Raw genomic sequence first — 14,327 nt, forward strand, 5'->3', positions numbered from 1 at the left:
TTATAATAACTACCTTTTATTGAGCACCTACTTTGTGCCAGGCACTTTACATACATTTGTGCTTATAATTCTTACAACAACCTGGGGAGGTAGGCATTATTATCACCATTGTACATATGAGAAAACAGAGGCTCAGCAAGGTTAAGCAGCTTGTTCAAGTTAACAGAGCTGATAAATGAGTCCTAGAATCGGCACTTGAGTTGTGCATCTGTGAGGGGCCCCAAAGCTTTCATCAGGCATTTTTCACACTGAGAAAATAAAGAAGGTGGAGGAGTGGTGTATTAGTCTACTTTCACAATGCTGATAAAGACATACCCAAGACTGGGTAATTTATAAAGAAAAAGAGATTTAATGAACTCACAATTCCACGTGGCTGGGGAGGCCTCACAATTACGGTGGAAGGCTAAAGGCACATCTATATGGCAGTAGGCAAGAGAGAATGAGAGCCAAACAAAAAGGGAAACCCCTTATAAGGCCATCAGATCTCATGAGACTTATTCACTACCACCAGGACAGTATGGGGAAAACTGCCCCCATGATTTAATTATCTCCCACAAGGTCCCTCCCACAATTATGGGAGCTACAGTTTAAGGTGAGATATGGGTGGGGGTACAGCCAAACCATATCATTCTCTCCTTGTACCCTTCCAAATCTCATGTCCTCTCATTTAAAAATCAATCATGCCAACAGTTCCCCAACAGTTCCCCAAAGTCTTTTTTTTTTTTTAATGTTTTGTTTAAAAAAATTTTAACATTAGCCAGCAGCTTCCAAGGGCAGACCAAAGTCTTAACTCATTTCAGCATTAACTCAAAAGGCCACAGTTCGAAGTCTCATTTGAGACAAGGCAAGTCCCTTCTGCCTGTGAGTCTGTAAAATCAAAGGCAAGTTAGTGCCAAACACACCCAATCCAAGGGGAGAAGTTGGCCAAAACAAGGGGGAAATGCCTGTTAAAGTCTGAAATCCAGCAGGGCAGTTAACTCTTAAAGCTCCAAAATGATCTCCTTTGACCCCACGTCTTACATCCAGGTCACAGTGATGCAGGAGGTGGGTTCCCGTGGTCTTGCGCAGATCCACCCCTGTGGCATTACAGGGTATAGCCTACCTCTTGGCTGGTTTCACAGGCTGACGTTGAGTGTTTGTGGCTTTTCCAGGTGCATGGTGCAAGCTGTCAGTGGATATACCATTCTAGGGTCTGGAGGACAGTAGCCCTCTTCTCACAGCTTCACTAGGCAGTGCCTCAGTGGGGACTCTGTGTGGGGCCTTCAACCCCACATTTCCCTTCCAGAGTGCCCTACGAGAGGTTCACCATGAGAGTCCCACCCCTGTAACAAACTTCTGCCTAGGCATCCATGAATTTCCACACATCCTCTGAAATCTAGGCAGAGATTCCCAAAACTCAATTCTTGAGTTCTGTGCACCTGCAGGCTCAACACCACGTGGAAGCTGCCAAGCCTTGGGGCTTGCACCCTCTGAAGCCATGGCCCAAGTTGTACCTTGGGCCCTTTTAGCCATGGCTAGAGTGGCTGGGATACAGGGACCAAGTCCTGGACTGCATGGAGACCCTGGGCTTGGCCCACAAAACCATTTTTTTCTCCTAGGCCTCCAGGCCTATGATGGGAGGTGCTGCTGCAAAGGTCTCTAATATGCCTTGGAGACATTTTCCCCATGTCTTGGTGATTAACATTTGGCTCCTTGTTACTAATGCAAATTTCTTCAGCAGGCTTGAATTTCTCCTCAGAAAATGGATTTTTCTTTTCTATCTCACTGTCAGGCTGCAGGTTTTCCAAACTTTTATGCTCTGTTTCCTTTTGAAAACTGAATGCTTTTAACAGAACCCAGGTCAATTCTTGAATGCTTTGTTGCTTAGAAATTTCTTCTGCCAGATACCCTAAATCATCTCCCTCAAGTTCAAAGTTCCACAAATCTCTAGGGCTGGGGCAAAATGCAGCCAGTCTCTTTGCTAAAATATAGCAAGAGTTCCCTTTGCTCCAGTACCCAACAAGTTCCTCATCTCCATCTGAGACTGCCTCAGCCTGGATTTCATTGTCCATATCATTATCAGCATTTTGGTCAAAGCCATTTAACAAGCCTCTAGGAAGTTCCAAACGTTCCCACATTTTCCTGTCTTCCGATCCCTCCAAACTGTTCCAACCTCTGCCTGTTACCCAGTTCCAAAGTTTATTCCACATTTTTGGTTATTTACAGCAGCACCCCACTCTATTGGTACCAAATTTACTGTATTAGTTCATTTTCACACTGCTGATAAAGACATAACTAAGACTGGGTAATTTATAAGGAAAAAGAGGTTTAATGAACTCACAGTTCCACCTGGCTGGGGAGACCTCACAATTATGGTGGAAAGGCACGTCTTACATGGTGGCAGGCAATAGAGAATGAGAGCCAAGTGAAAGGGGAAACCCTTTGTAAGATCATCAGATCTCGTGAGACCTATTCACTACCACCAGAACAGTATGGTGGAAACTGCCCCCATGATTCAATTATCTCCACCAGGTCCTTCCCATAACATATGGCAATTATGGGAGCTACAATTCAAGATGAGTTTTAGGTGGTGACACAGCCAAACCATATCAGGTGGCAAAAGGATACATTCTATAGGGGGTGGGGGATTGGTTCTGCTACCAGAGCTGTTGATGGAAGCCTGAAGTCCACACTGTTTCCCACCTACCTGCTCTGGCATGCCACTTTTCTCCAGACTGATCTGCAAAGTCAGAAAAAACTCACTCTGCTGAGGTTGCTCTTCTCAGAAAGAGAAAATGGCTGGCACGGTGGCTCATGCCTGTAATCTGAGCACTTTGGGAGGCCGAGGCGGGTGGATCATGAGGTCAAGAGATCGAGACCATCCTGGCCAACATGGTGAAACCCTGTCTCTACTAAAAGACAAAAATTAGCTGGGCATGGTGGCATGTGCCTGTAGCGCGAGCTACTCAGGAAGCTGAAGCAGGAGAATGGCTTGAACCTGGGAGGTGGAGGTTGCAGTGAGCCAAGATCGCGTCACTGCACTCCAGCCTGGTGCTTGGCACCAGAGCAAGATTCTTGTCTCAAAACAAACAAACAGCCAGGCATAGTGATGTGTGCCTGCAATTCCAGCTATCTGGGAAGCGGAGGCAGGAGAATCGCTTGAATCTGGGAGGCAGAAGTTGCAGAAAGCCAAGATTGTACCATTGCACTCTAGCCTGAGTGACAGAGCAAGACTCCGTCTCAAAAAAAAAAAAAAAAAAAAAAATCGCTGACATGAAAGACCTTCCCCTGTCTGTTTATTGGTAGTTGTCAGTGTATGCATGTACCTTGTGTTCAGAAGCAGCACAGATCACCAGAATAGGAACATCACTCCCTTCTAGGCCACACTCCAGGGACATGTGCTGGGAGTGAGGCAGCTGAGGAATCTTAAAAGGGCTATTTATTTCCTACCAGAGTCCCAGGGAAACCACCTGGGAGGAGGCTGGCTCAGCAATCAGAACCTCAGATTTGCTCCATGCCTCCTTCCTCCAGATTAACCAGCCTGAGAGGTTGTGTTCATTTCATAGATCAGGGACCCACGATGCGACTCTCTCTCTCTCTCTCTCTCTCTCTCTCTTACACACACACACACACACACACACACACACACGCACACAGGTTAAGGCACAAAGTCTGGCCTGCATGGCTCTGCAAGTCTGTTCTATCAGGTACATCTGGCCCAGGGCTGAACCTATGTATGTACGCAAATGGATTAGTGCAGTGTTAGGAGTCTCTTCACAAATAGGGAACATGATGATGGCTCTGTGCTAAGCCCAGTCCTCCTGTTCCCTGGGAGGGGACCTCTTGCCTCCTTTTCAGTTAGCCAAACACCTTCTCTTCCAGCTGGGCTGGGACCAAATCAGCCACAGTTCAGGTGAGTGCTGGGAACTAAGGGCCTGGCTTCCAACACTAAGAAAGCATACTTTCTAAGTGTGGTGAGGGCTATTTGGGGACCTTAAATAAAATCAAGTCCCCACCTAAGATGGACAAAGATGGCCACCAAGGCCAGGATGGAGGGGTTTCTCTTTGTGCTTTTAAACCCCAACTATGTGTAACACGAAGAGAGCTGACCTTTTTCCTCTAAGCTCTCTGGCTCCCACCCCAGGGAAGAGGTTTCTGCAGACCGGTGTGAGCGTGCGGGAGTGGGAAGGGCACAGTCAGGATTGTCGGTTGGAGCAGGAGATTGCTTCAGTGCCCCCTCCCCAGACCTCACCTTCAGCAGCTGGTTCCATCACATTTAGGTCGGCAGCCACATAATGGGTGGTATAGAGGTGGAGGTTCCTGGGAGTACACGGTGCGGGTGTGAGGGAGGGTTCGAGGTCTGCATGAAGGCTGGGGGCTCTATGGTTCCCGGGCCCTGGGCTGGGTCAGGACGCCCAGGTAAAGTAGGCGACCTCGTCCAGGTCGACCGGGTAATCGGTGAGCAGCACCGGCGTCTTGTCAAAAAGTTCGCCCTTGTAGCTGCGCCACTTGCCTGCGGGCAAATAGACGTCGCGCTCCTGCTTGCCGGGCTCCAGCACCGGCGCCACGAGCAGCGTGTCCCCAATCAGGAACTGCGAGTCGATGCGGTGAGCTGTCTCGTCACCGGGCGCGATCCACCAAAGGGGGCGCACGATAGGGTCACCCGTGTCGGTGACCTCGCCCGCCAGCTCAAGCAACAGCGGCGCCACTAGCGAGGCCCGTAGGGCTGCGAACTTCTGTGCGATGGCCACCACTTCTGCGTCGTAGCGCCAGGGCGGGATAGAGAACTGCATGGCGGGCATGAAGGCGGCCACTTCCAGCCAGCGAATGTAGAGCTCTCGCTCCGGCACGTCGCCGCCGGCTGTGCGCTCGGGCACGGCGTTGCCGCCCACCATATCGGGTAGGATGAATGGGTAGCCCAGCATGCTGACGGTGAGCACCGCCGGGATGAGCGAGCGCAGCCCCAGGTCGTAGCCCCACACCGAGTCGCGATCTACCAGGCGGAAGAAGCAGGAGATGTTCTGTGATTGGTAGCCCACGCGCACCTCCGCCAGCGAGAAGAAGGGCAGCGCCATCTCAGTGTAGCGCCGGCTCCAGACGCTGGGGTCCGGCAGCGGCCGGTAGGTGCTGAAGTCTCGCGGCAGGTAGCTGACCTCGCCCGCGTCGAACTTGAAGGAAACCACGGAGTAGCGAGAGCGCAGCCGCCGCAGGTGTCCCTGAAACCAGTCGCGGGCTTTCGGGTTCGTGAAGTCGAGCACGGCGCCGATGCCATTCCACCAGCGCACTAGCGAGGGCAGCCGGCCCGTGGGTTCGCGCACGAACAGCTCGCGCTCCACACCCTCGCCAAAGCGCGACGAGTTGTAGTTGACAAATGGGTGCACCCAGAGCGTGACGCGGAAGCCGGCGTCGCGCAGGCGGCGGAACATGTCGCTGGCATTGGGGAATTTGACCTCATCAAAGTCGAAGTCGCCATAAGCGGGTGTGTACATGTCGTCGATTTCCAAGTGGCTGCTGTTGAAGCGGTGCTGGCGAATCTGTTGTGCAAAATGCAGCACCTTCTCCTGGTCCACGGCGCGCCCGTATAGCGCCCATGTGGACCAAATGGGGTCTCGGAAGGCCTCGGGCGCTGGCACCCTCGAAGGCTTGTTGAAGTAGCGGCGCACCATGTACTTGTGGATGGAAGTGACGTCCGAGCCCACGCACACTCGGTAGCTCAGCTCGGGCGCTGCCGCGCGGCCGGCGGCAGGCTTGTAGGGCGTGTCGTGGTAGCGTGCCTGCAGCCGCAGCGAGCGCTCCGTCCCGTTCCAGCCCAGGTGGAAGGGCACTGAGTCGTTGACTTTGATGGCGGCCGCGCGTGAAGATAGCCAGTAGCGCTCAAGGATGCCCCCAAACGCGGCGTCGGAGGAGTAGACATCGCTGGTGACGAAGGGCTGGGGCTCCTGCTGGCCGTCCAGGCGAATGGGCCAGTGTTGCGTCCTCATCTCTGCGCCACCATACCAGTGCGCCGCCGCGTCGCCCAGGAACATGGCGTGTTCGACCGCCCTGCCCTGCACCGCCTCCTCCCAGCGCACGCGGTAGCACATAACCGTGTCCTTGGGCCGCACCGTCTGGATGAAGAAGTTCAGAGGCCGCCCGTCGGCCGTGAGCGAGCAGCCCAGCAGGGCGCCGTCGCGGCTGCAGGAATCGAGGTCTAGCGCGCCGGAGCGGAAGGCCAGGCGGAAGACCTGCTCGCCCTTCTGGTTGCGGATGGAGAAGCCGCCAGCGTTGAGGTCCAGCAGCTCCGCGCGAAGTCGCTCCGCCTTGCGTAGAGAGACGCTGTAGTAGCACCAGGCCACCACGGCGGCCAGCACCAGCAGCAGCCCCAGGACCGCGGAGCCCAGCAGCGGCTTCAGCTCTTTGGAAGGCTTGGGCTTGGCAGGCGAGAAGTTGTCGGGCAGGAAGGTGTACATAGCTGCGGCTGCGACGGCCTCCGGATTCTGGCGGTCTGTGTAGTAGCCAGGCCGGCGGTGGCGAGGGTAGGCCTGGCTCTTCTCCTGAGAGTTCTGGAGCATTAGTGGCCTGCTAAGAAAGGAGCGGGCCGTGCAGCCATCTGACCGAGCTCATCTCAACCTGCTCAGAAAGGAGGAGAGAAAGATGGAACTGAGCTTTTTCATCCCATGTTATTTCCCTTTGCTGCCTCAAGCTAAGAAGAGGCGTATACTTTGGGAAGATGAATACTGGAACCTGAAGGCCTGACAAGTGGCAAAGGTGAGACTTTTACCAGGACAATCTATGTCTAAGCCACCCTTTCTCATGGTTCCTAATGCTTGCCCAAATTAGGACTGTGACTGGGGGGCGGGGCATGTGCTGGGAGATGGCAAGCATCCTTATTTTCCTAGTGGAGAAACAAACCTTGAGAGGGTCGGGAAACTTTGCAGGATCACAGGGTAAACCAGGCCTCCCCGTATCACACATGGCGGCGTTTGGGCTGAAGAGACGGGTACGGAACTGGAAAACTGCTCTCCTAGAGGTGTGGATGGCCAGGGTGAGAGAGAGGAGATGGTTCAGCCAGCCCCTTGAGACTTTCTTTCTCTCTCTCTCTCCTTCCTTCCTTTTTTTTCTTTTCTTTCTCTTTCTTTCTTTCTCTTCAGATGGCATCTCCCTCTGTCACCCAGACTGGAGTGTAGTACTGTGATATCAGCTCACTGCAACCTCTGCCTCCTGGGTTCAAATGATTCTCCTGCCTCAACCTCCCAAGTAGCTGGATTAAAGGCACACACCACCACACCCAGCTAATTTTTTTTATTTTTGGTAGAGACGGGGTTTCACCATGTTGGTCAGGCTGGTCTCGAACTCATGACCTCAAGTGATTCACACACCTCGGCCTCCAGATGTGCGGGGACTACAGGCGTGAGTCACCGTGGCTGACTCCCATAGAGTTTTTTTTTTTTTTTTTTTCTTGAGTTGGAGTTTTGTTCTTGTTGCCTAGGCTGGAGTGCAGTGGCATGATCTCGGCTCAACGAAACCTTCGCCTCCCAGATTCAAGTGATTTTCCTGCCACAGCCTCACAAGTAACTAGGATTACAGGCATGTGCTACCACACCTGGCTTTTTCTTTTGTACTTTTAGTAAAGACGAGGTTTCTTCATGTTGGTCAGGCTGGTCTCAAACTCCCGACCTCAGGTGATTCACCTGCCTCAGCCTCCCAAAGTGCTGGGATTATAGGCATGAGCCACCACACCTGGCCTCCTTGATACTTTTAACAGGGTGGTAGGCTAGCTTCCCTGTCCCCAGAGGGTGAGAGGAGGGAGGAAGGGAGAACAGCTCAGGAGTGGATTTTTATCTTGAGTCAAAAGCCAAATGAAATCTGGAGATTAAAGAAGATATCCAAAGCCAGACTCAGCCCCAGGGCCTGGTTTAGAGGGAGGTAGGACTGGGACATTAGGGTCTGGGGCAGGAGCCTGGCATGGGAGGTCACTTGTTTCTCACATCTGCTTCTCTTTGCTCTCAAGCTCACCCAGCTCTCAGCCATCCATCACCAAGTCCATTTCCCTTCTCACCTTCCTGCTCTGCTCCTGGCACCACATCTGTGGGCCAGCTACTTCCTAGCTCTGTTTCTACCATTCACCCACTGTCCTGTTTCTGTCATAGTTTGGGTGCTGTCACTTCTCCCCAGTATTACTGTATTATTATTCCCCCAATAGGACGCTCTGCTTCTAAATTCTTTCTTATCAATGCCTTCTGATCTTGGCAACCATAGTGATTTTTCTAAAGCACTTATTAAACCATGTCTATTCCTAGCTTCAAGAGCTCATTACTCCCATGATGAATTTTTTTTTTTTTTTTTTTTTTTTTTTTTGAGATGGAGTCTTGCTCTGTAGCCCAGGCTAGAGTGCAGTGGCGAGATCTCGGCTCACCTAAACCTCTGCCTACAGGGTCCCAGTTCAAGCAATTTTCCTACCTCAGCCTCCCAAGTCGCTGGATTACACCATGCCTAGCTAATTTTTATATTTTTTAGTAGAGATGGGGTTTCACCATGTTGGCCAGTCTGGTCTTGAACTGACCTCATGATCCACCTGTCTCAGCCTCCCAAACTGCTGGGATTACAGGTGTGAGCCACTGCGCCTGGCCCATGATGAAATTTAAAAGTGTTTGCTTTGCATTAGAGGCTTGAGGCATGATGTGTTTTCAGCTACCATTCTGACTCCATTTCCAGCCTGGCCTATCTTGTGACTACCAAGCTAATTTTTTCCCCAACCTAAATCCTTTAGGCCACCTGCTTCAAGAGATTTCACTCACCTAGCTCAGACCAACACACCTCCTCCACCTACCTGCTCTCCAGGGATCAGACACCCATCATTACCCCTAACACACATAAACTCTGACACACTATATGCTAAACATCCAGATATGAGGCCATGCATGGTGCTCACGCCTGTAATCCTAGCACTTTGGGAGGCCAAGGAGGGTGGATTGCTTGAGCTCAGGAGTTTGATACCAGTCTAGGGAACATGTTGAAATCCTGTCTCTACCAAAAATATATTTAAAAAAAAAGAAAGAAAGAAAGAAAAAAAAACATTAGCCAGGAATGGTTGCATGCACCTGTAGACCCAGCTACTTGGGCAGGTTTGGTGGGGGGAGCTGAGATGGGAGGGTCACTTGAGCCCAGGAGGTTGAGGTTGCAGTGAGCTGAGAGTGTGACACTTCACTCTAGCCTGGGCGACAAAGTAAGACCCTATCTCAAAAAATAAAAATAAATAAAAATTTTAGAAGTCCAGATATGATTACAGGGAAACAGGCTCAGAGGAAGAATTGTGTCCCAGTCTGCGATTCAAGGCCACCGACTGTACCTGTCCAAGGCTTTAGATCAGAGTCCAACAAAGAAATAGTACCAGCCAGGTGCACACACAGGCATACACACAGCCAGCCAACAGTTGCCCAACTGCTCCAGCTCGGGGGAAGAACAGGAGACTGGCAAACAGTAATTAACCTCCTCCCAGATGCCAGTGTCTGTCTCTAAGTCCCCAGGGACTTCCAAGGAGATGCCGGAACTACTCAGATTTTTTACTTCCCCTATGCAGAGACTCTGAAGAACGCAAGGTGTGGAGCAGAATTTGATCCTAAATGTCAATACACAGCTCCTCCCAGAGGCACGCCCCACAAGGTGCTAGCTCAGGGCCTCATTCTGAGTTCCCTCTGCCCCCAGTTGCTTCAGTTTGTCAGTCCTAGCTGATCTTTAACAGACTCTTAGTCCCTTCCTCTCAGCCTACAATGACTTAGCTTTCCTCCCTAATCCTATATAGATACAGCTTCTCAGCCTCCCAAAGTGGAAAACTCCTTCTGGAAAATGCAACCAGTGGCCTTTAGCTGATGCCCTCGAGCTGAGCAGAACCCAAAGAAGGCCTTAGGTGGCTCAGATCACACTTGTGAGTTTATATTCATTCATTCAACACAACCAAAGCCACATTATGGGCACCCAGGAAATAAGGAGAGAGAGGGTCAGTATCTGAAGAGAGAGACTCCCTCATCCTCAAAACCTTCACATGAAGTCAGCCTATCTCATGAGCCCTGGAGGCATGAAGAGGCCACCAAAGTGGGTTCAAAAGTCCTTTCCAACAGTTAGGTTCTGCGAATCTTTATTTTCCAGGATCTGAGGTTCTTTAATGAAAGACAGAAGCCCACAGGCCTGGGCACCCACCCACCTCAGGCACCATGATAGTCTCCCAAATGCCACCACAGCATCCAATTCTATCAACAGTGTGATATAGCAGACATAGCTGCAGTGTCCATTTTACAGATGAGAAAATGTGGCCCAAACAGAAAAAGGAACTTGTCTGAAGTCTGCCAGGTAGCAAGGCTGCCTGGATCTAAAATCCCAGCTCCTCTCCCCACAGCACAAGTTTTAAGAGGAAATGGGAGGTAATGGTCTGACCTGGCTGCCTGAATGCAGTAGCAGAAAGGAGCCCTGTGGCTGAGCTGGTGGAACTGGCTTCCATCAGATGGACATGGCATGGTGAGGCCTGTTTTTTTCAAGGGTTGGTGCTGCTGCTTGCTCCATGCCGACCTCAGGGCCTCTTAGAGGCAGCAAAGAGGGCAGTTTTAATGGCATCTAGTACCTGGGCTTTGGGGGAGGAACTCTGTGGTTCTGCTGTTAACAGTGGCACCAGAGACCTCTGAAATCTGCCACCTCCGCCATCTAGCCAACCCAAGGCTAGTGCTAGCAGGTGGAGATTGCAGGGCGGATCTCCCTGGGCTCTCCTCCTGCTGAGCCTCTCCCCACTGGACACTCAACCTCAGTCTTGGCTGCCACGGCTAGTTTGGTCTGAGGGGGAGGGCCCCGCCCTGCTCAACTGAGGGGAGGCCATTCCTAGTAGAATCGTTAGTTGGACACAGTTCCCAGTGGGGGATGGAAATGTCAAAGGCAACTCGATCCGGCTCATCTCCCTCTCCTGCACGGCGATGGGATCTGCGGGATCGAGTGACTGTCTACACAGCCTGGAATACCTTACATCCCCCCTCAGCACCCCGCCCGAAGGCTGTACTGTCCGAAGGGACCGGCCGAGATCAAGGGACCTGTCGGCCGGAGGGAATCGGGAATCGGGAATCGCGGCCGTGGGGTGGGCCCAGGTGTCTAGGCTCGCTCCACCCATTCATCGGTGGGAACGAAAGTTCAGAAATCGTGCTCCCTCAGTAGCTTCCCGTCCCCCATGGCCCTCCCGCTGGGCTCACCCACTGCAGCTACAGCCCGGCAGAAGTAGGGGGTGAAGGAGCTTCCCGCCGATCCCCTCCGCTTGAGCCAGAGTGGAGCTGCCGCCGCGCCGCGCGGGGTGCTGCCTGGCAGGACACAGCTGAGACCCTCCTCGGGCCCCGCCCTGGGGCTCCTCGGCCACGCCCCTGTCATCCAGTCTCGCCTCGAGCCTCAGAGTCCAGCCCAGCCCCTGGCGTTCGACCTCTCCTCCCAGGTTATCACGCGGCGGACCTGAGGCCCTGCCCCTCAGCCCCACCTTCCTCTCACTGCTCTGTGCTCTGCCCCTGGCGTTTCAGGCTTGCTGAGTCCTGCGCCCCCGGGTTCTGCCTCCCGCCGGCCGGCCCGCGCCTGCTAGGCTACTGATTACCCACAAGCGGGCGGGGCTCAGCTCCAGGCCTGCTGGGACATGTAGTTCTGCAGAAAGGAGCAGCTGTGGAAGGTTGGGGTTCTTGTGCCCCTAGGCTAGGTTTGGAATGAGGATGAGAGGGAGAGAGCCTCAGGGTAAAGGAGCAGGGCTGGCCTTTGGAATTCCTTCCTTCCCAGTTTGGGCAAGGTATACCGATATAACGTTATACCATCATATGGGTATAACGCTCTCACAAGCCCTCAGTTTTCCCATATGGAAAAGGGGTGGCAGAATTCTGGGAGTATCTCAGCGCCCAATGCAGTGTGCTTCCAATCAAGGGCCCCACAAAGGGAGCTATAGTTCCAACCAGCCGAAAACAAGTTGTCGGTTCCCACCGGTCCAAACCAGAGGTGTCCGAGGTCAGAGACTGAGAAGACCGGTTTCTGCTTGGTGTTTTACAACCCGTCTCCCTGACCGCCACCCCCAGACTAGTTATTTATAGGGTCCAGTCCCTCCTCCTAGTTACAGCCTTTGGTTAGAAATGCCCAAGCGGCCGGGCGCGGTGGCTCAAGCCTGTAATCCCAGCACTTTGGGAGGCCGAGGCGGTTGGATCACGAGGTTGAGAGATCGAGACCATCCTGGTCAACATGGTGAAACCCCGTCTCTACTAAAGGTGCAAAAAATTAGCTGGGCATGGTGGCACGTGCCTGTAATCCCAGTTACTCAGGAGGCTCAGGCAGGAGAATTGCCTGAACCCAGGAGGCGGAGGTTGCGGTGAGCCGAGATCGCGCCATTGCACTCCAGCCTGGGCAACAAGAGCGAAACTCCGTCTCAAAAAAAAAAAAAAAAAAAAAAAAGAAATGCCCAAGCTTCGGGAAAGTGGGCGTGCCCCGCCATGCCCCCATCTCCGGGGAGTGTGCAAGTCTTTGAGGTTTCATTTCTGTTTTCTATTTTATTTTATTTATATATTTATTTAATTTTGAGTTTCCCTCTTGTTGCCTAGGCTGGAGTACAATGGCGCGATGTAGGCTCGCTCACTACAACCTCTGCCTCCCGGGTTCAAGCAATTCTCCTGCCTCAACTTTCCAAGTAGGTGGGATTACAGGCATGCACCAACACACCCGGCTATTTTTAGTAGAGACGGGGTTTCACGGTGTTGGTCAGGCTGGTCTCAAACTCCTGACCTCAGGTGATCCACTGCCTTGGTCTCCCAAAGTACCGGGATTACAAGCATGAGCCACCACGCCTGGTCTTATCTTTTTTGAGAGAGGATCTCTCTCTCTCACCCAGGCTGGTGTGCAGTGGTGTGAACATGACTCTCTGCAGCCTAGATCTCCTTGATTCAAGCTGTCCTCCCACCTCAGCCTCCTAACTGGGACCACATGCCCATGCCACTATGCCCTGCTAATTTCTAAATTTTTTGTAGAGAAGAGGTCTCCTTTTGTTGCCCCAGGCTGGTCTCGAATTCCTGGCTCAAGTGGTCCTCCTGCCTTGGCCTCTTGAAGTGCTGGGATTACAGGTGTGAGCCACTGCACCCAGTTGGTTTCATATCATTGATGCAGAAAGGAAAATACCAAAGATCCCAGAGATTCTAGAATGCCCGCCTTCTCGCTCCCTGAGGAGCAGAGAAGGGCTTTGTTTTGCACCTTGAAATTTCTTGGTCATGAGACCCTCCAAAATTATGTTTTGACCAGTTGGATTTGGGGTGGGGGGCACACCCTTGTGCAGCCAGGGTGTCTGAGCAGAGAGGCTTTTGGAGGGCTATGATGGGGACTCCTGGAAGCAGAGATCAAGAGCTTTGGGTGTAGGGATAGGGCTTTGAATGGAAGGAAGGATTCTGAGTCCTCTGATGTGTGGGAGGGCATCTAAGTTTGGGGACATACTGAGGAAATGTTAGCTGGAGGGTCTTCATGGGGTGGGAAGTAGATGACTCCTGCCTGCATTGCAACATGGACCCATTTATTTGGGCTCTGGGATGCAAGGGAGGAGGACAGCAGCTGGATATAGGGCAACTGTTTGGTATCAGGAGGGCACTCAGGGACGTACTGAGATGATGGGGTTGGAAAGGCTCAGGGAAGAGCGACTTTGAGAAAAATTGCATCTCAGTTGAAGGGGTTTGGTAGAGGCCTGAGTGACTGGCCCTTCACTTCCAAATCCTGCTGGGTAAGGACACAGGAGGTAGGCTTTGGGGATGAAGAGTTTATTTATTGCTCTGCCCCCATGGCCCAGCAAGCCCAGGCTCTACCAGCAACGATAGTCAGGATAGGTCTCAGACACAAACTCAGGATGGATGACATAGTTGTTTCTCTGGGGACCACCAGTCTTCTTGAAGTGACTTGTGTCCCACCTGCAGGGAGAGATGGGTCAGCCCTTTTGGATCCTCATCTGTCAAAGTGAATATCTGACTCCAGTTCATAATGCTAACCTTATCCCTACACTTTGCCTGTAGCACTGACCTTGGGTTTCAATACTGACCTCCTAACCTTAGGTTCTGCTGTTAAATGGCTGATACCCAATACTTCCTCCTTAACATTGACTTCTTACTCCTTACTTCAAGCTCTGAGCCCAATGACCTTGACTCTAAGCCCACTGCTAACCTGTAAACCTTCAGTATCGGCCTCGTAGCCTTCTCCTACGGTCCTTTGGCCTTGACTGCTCCATGGCACTAGCTCCCCCTGGTGGTGTCTGCCTGTCAGTGCACCGCAGCGGAGCGTTCTCATTTCATTTACCCGCCATCGTCCCCCCGACGCCCCGGCGCACCAAGACTCCAAAATCT

The 14,327-nt window shown here is 52.3% G+C and overlaps 2 protein-coding genes across 5 annotated transcripts in view; both read right to left on the reverse strand.

The window, feature by feature from the left end:
* On the reverse strand, nt 1-6,530 carry MYORG (myogenesis regulating glycosidase). The gene has a single exon (XM_010331737.3). The coding sequence runs from the start codon at nt 6,528-6,530 to the stop codon at nt 4,386-4,388; it is 2,145 nt and encodes a 714-aa protein (XP_010330039.1). The 3' UTR covers nt 1-4,385.
* Nucleotides 6,512-14,327, reverse strand: part of SPMIP6 (sperm microtubule inner protein 6) — a 27,386-nt gene continuing 19,570 nt past the window's right edge. Inside the window, exon 4 of one of the 4 annotated variants that reach the window (XM_074394993.1) lies at nt 6,512-6,588. Coding sequence is in view for 2 of the 4 variants with exons in the window: in XM_074394994.1 (XP_074251095.1) it covers nt 13,793-13,898 (106 nt within the window). In the remaining 2 variants the exon portion in view is untranslated. Of the gene's footprint in view, nt 6,589-13,554; nt 13,899-14,327 lie in introns of those variants that run through there. The other 3 variants (XM_074394994.1, XM_010331735.3, XM_003943841.2) reach the window with 3 other exon arrangements.

This window comes from Saimiri boliviensis, chromosome 2 (assembly GCF_048565385.1).
Source record: "Saimiri boliviensis isolate mSaiBol1 chromosome 2, mSaiBol1.pri, whole genome shotgun sequence".
Classification (NCBI taxonomy): domain Eukaryota; kingdom Metazoa; phylum Chordata; class Mammalia; order Primates; family Cebidae; genus Saimiri; species Saimiri boliviensis.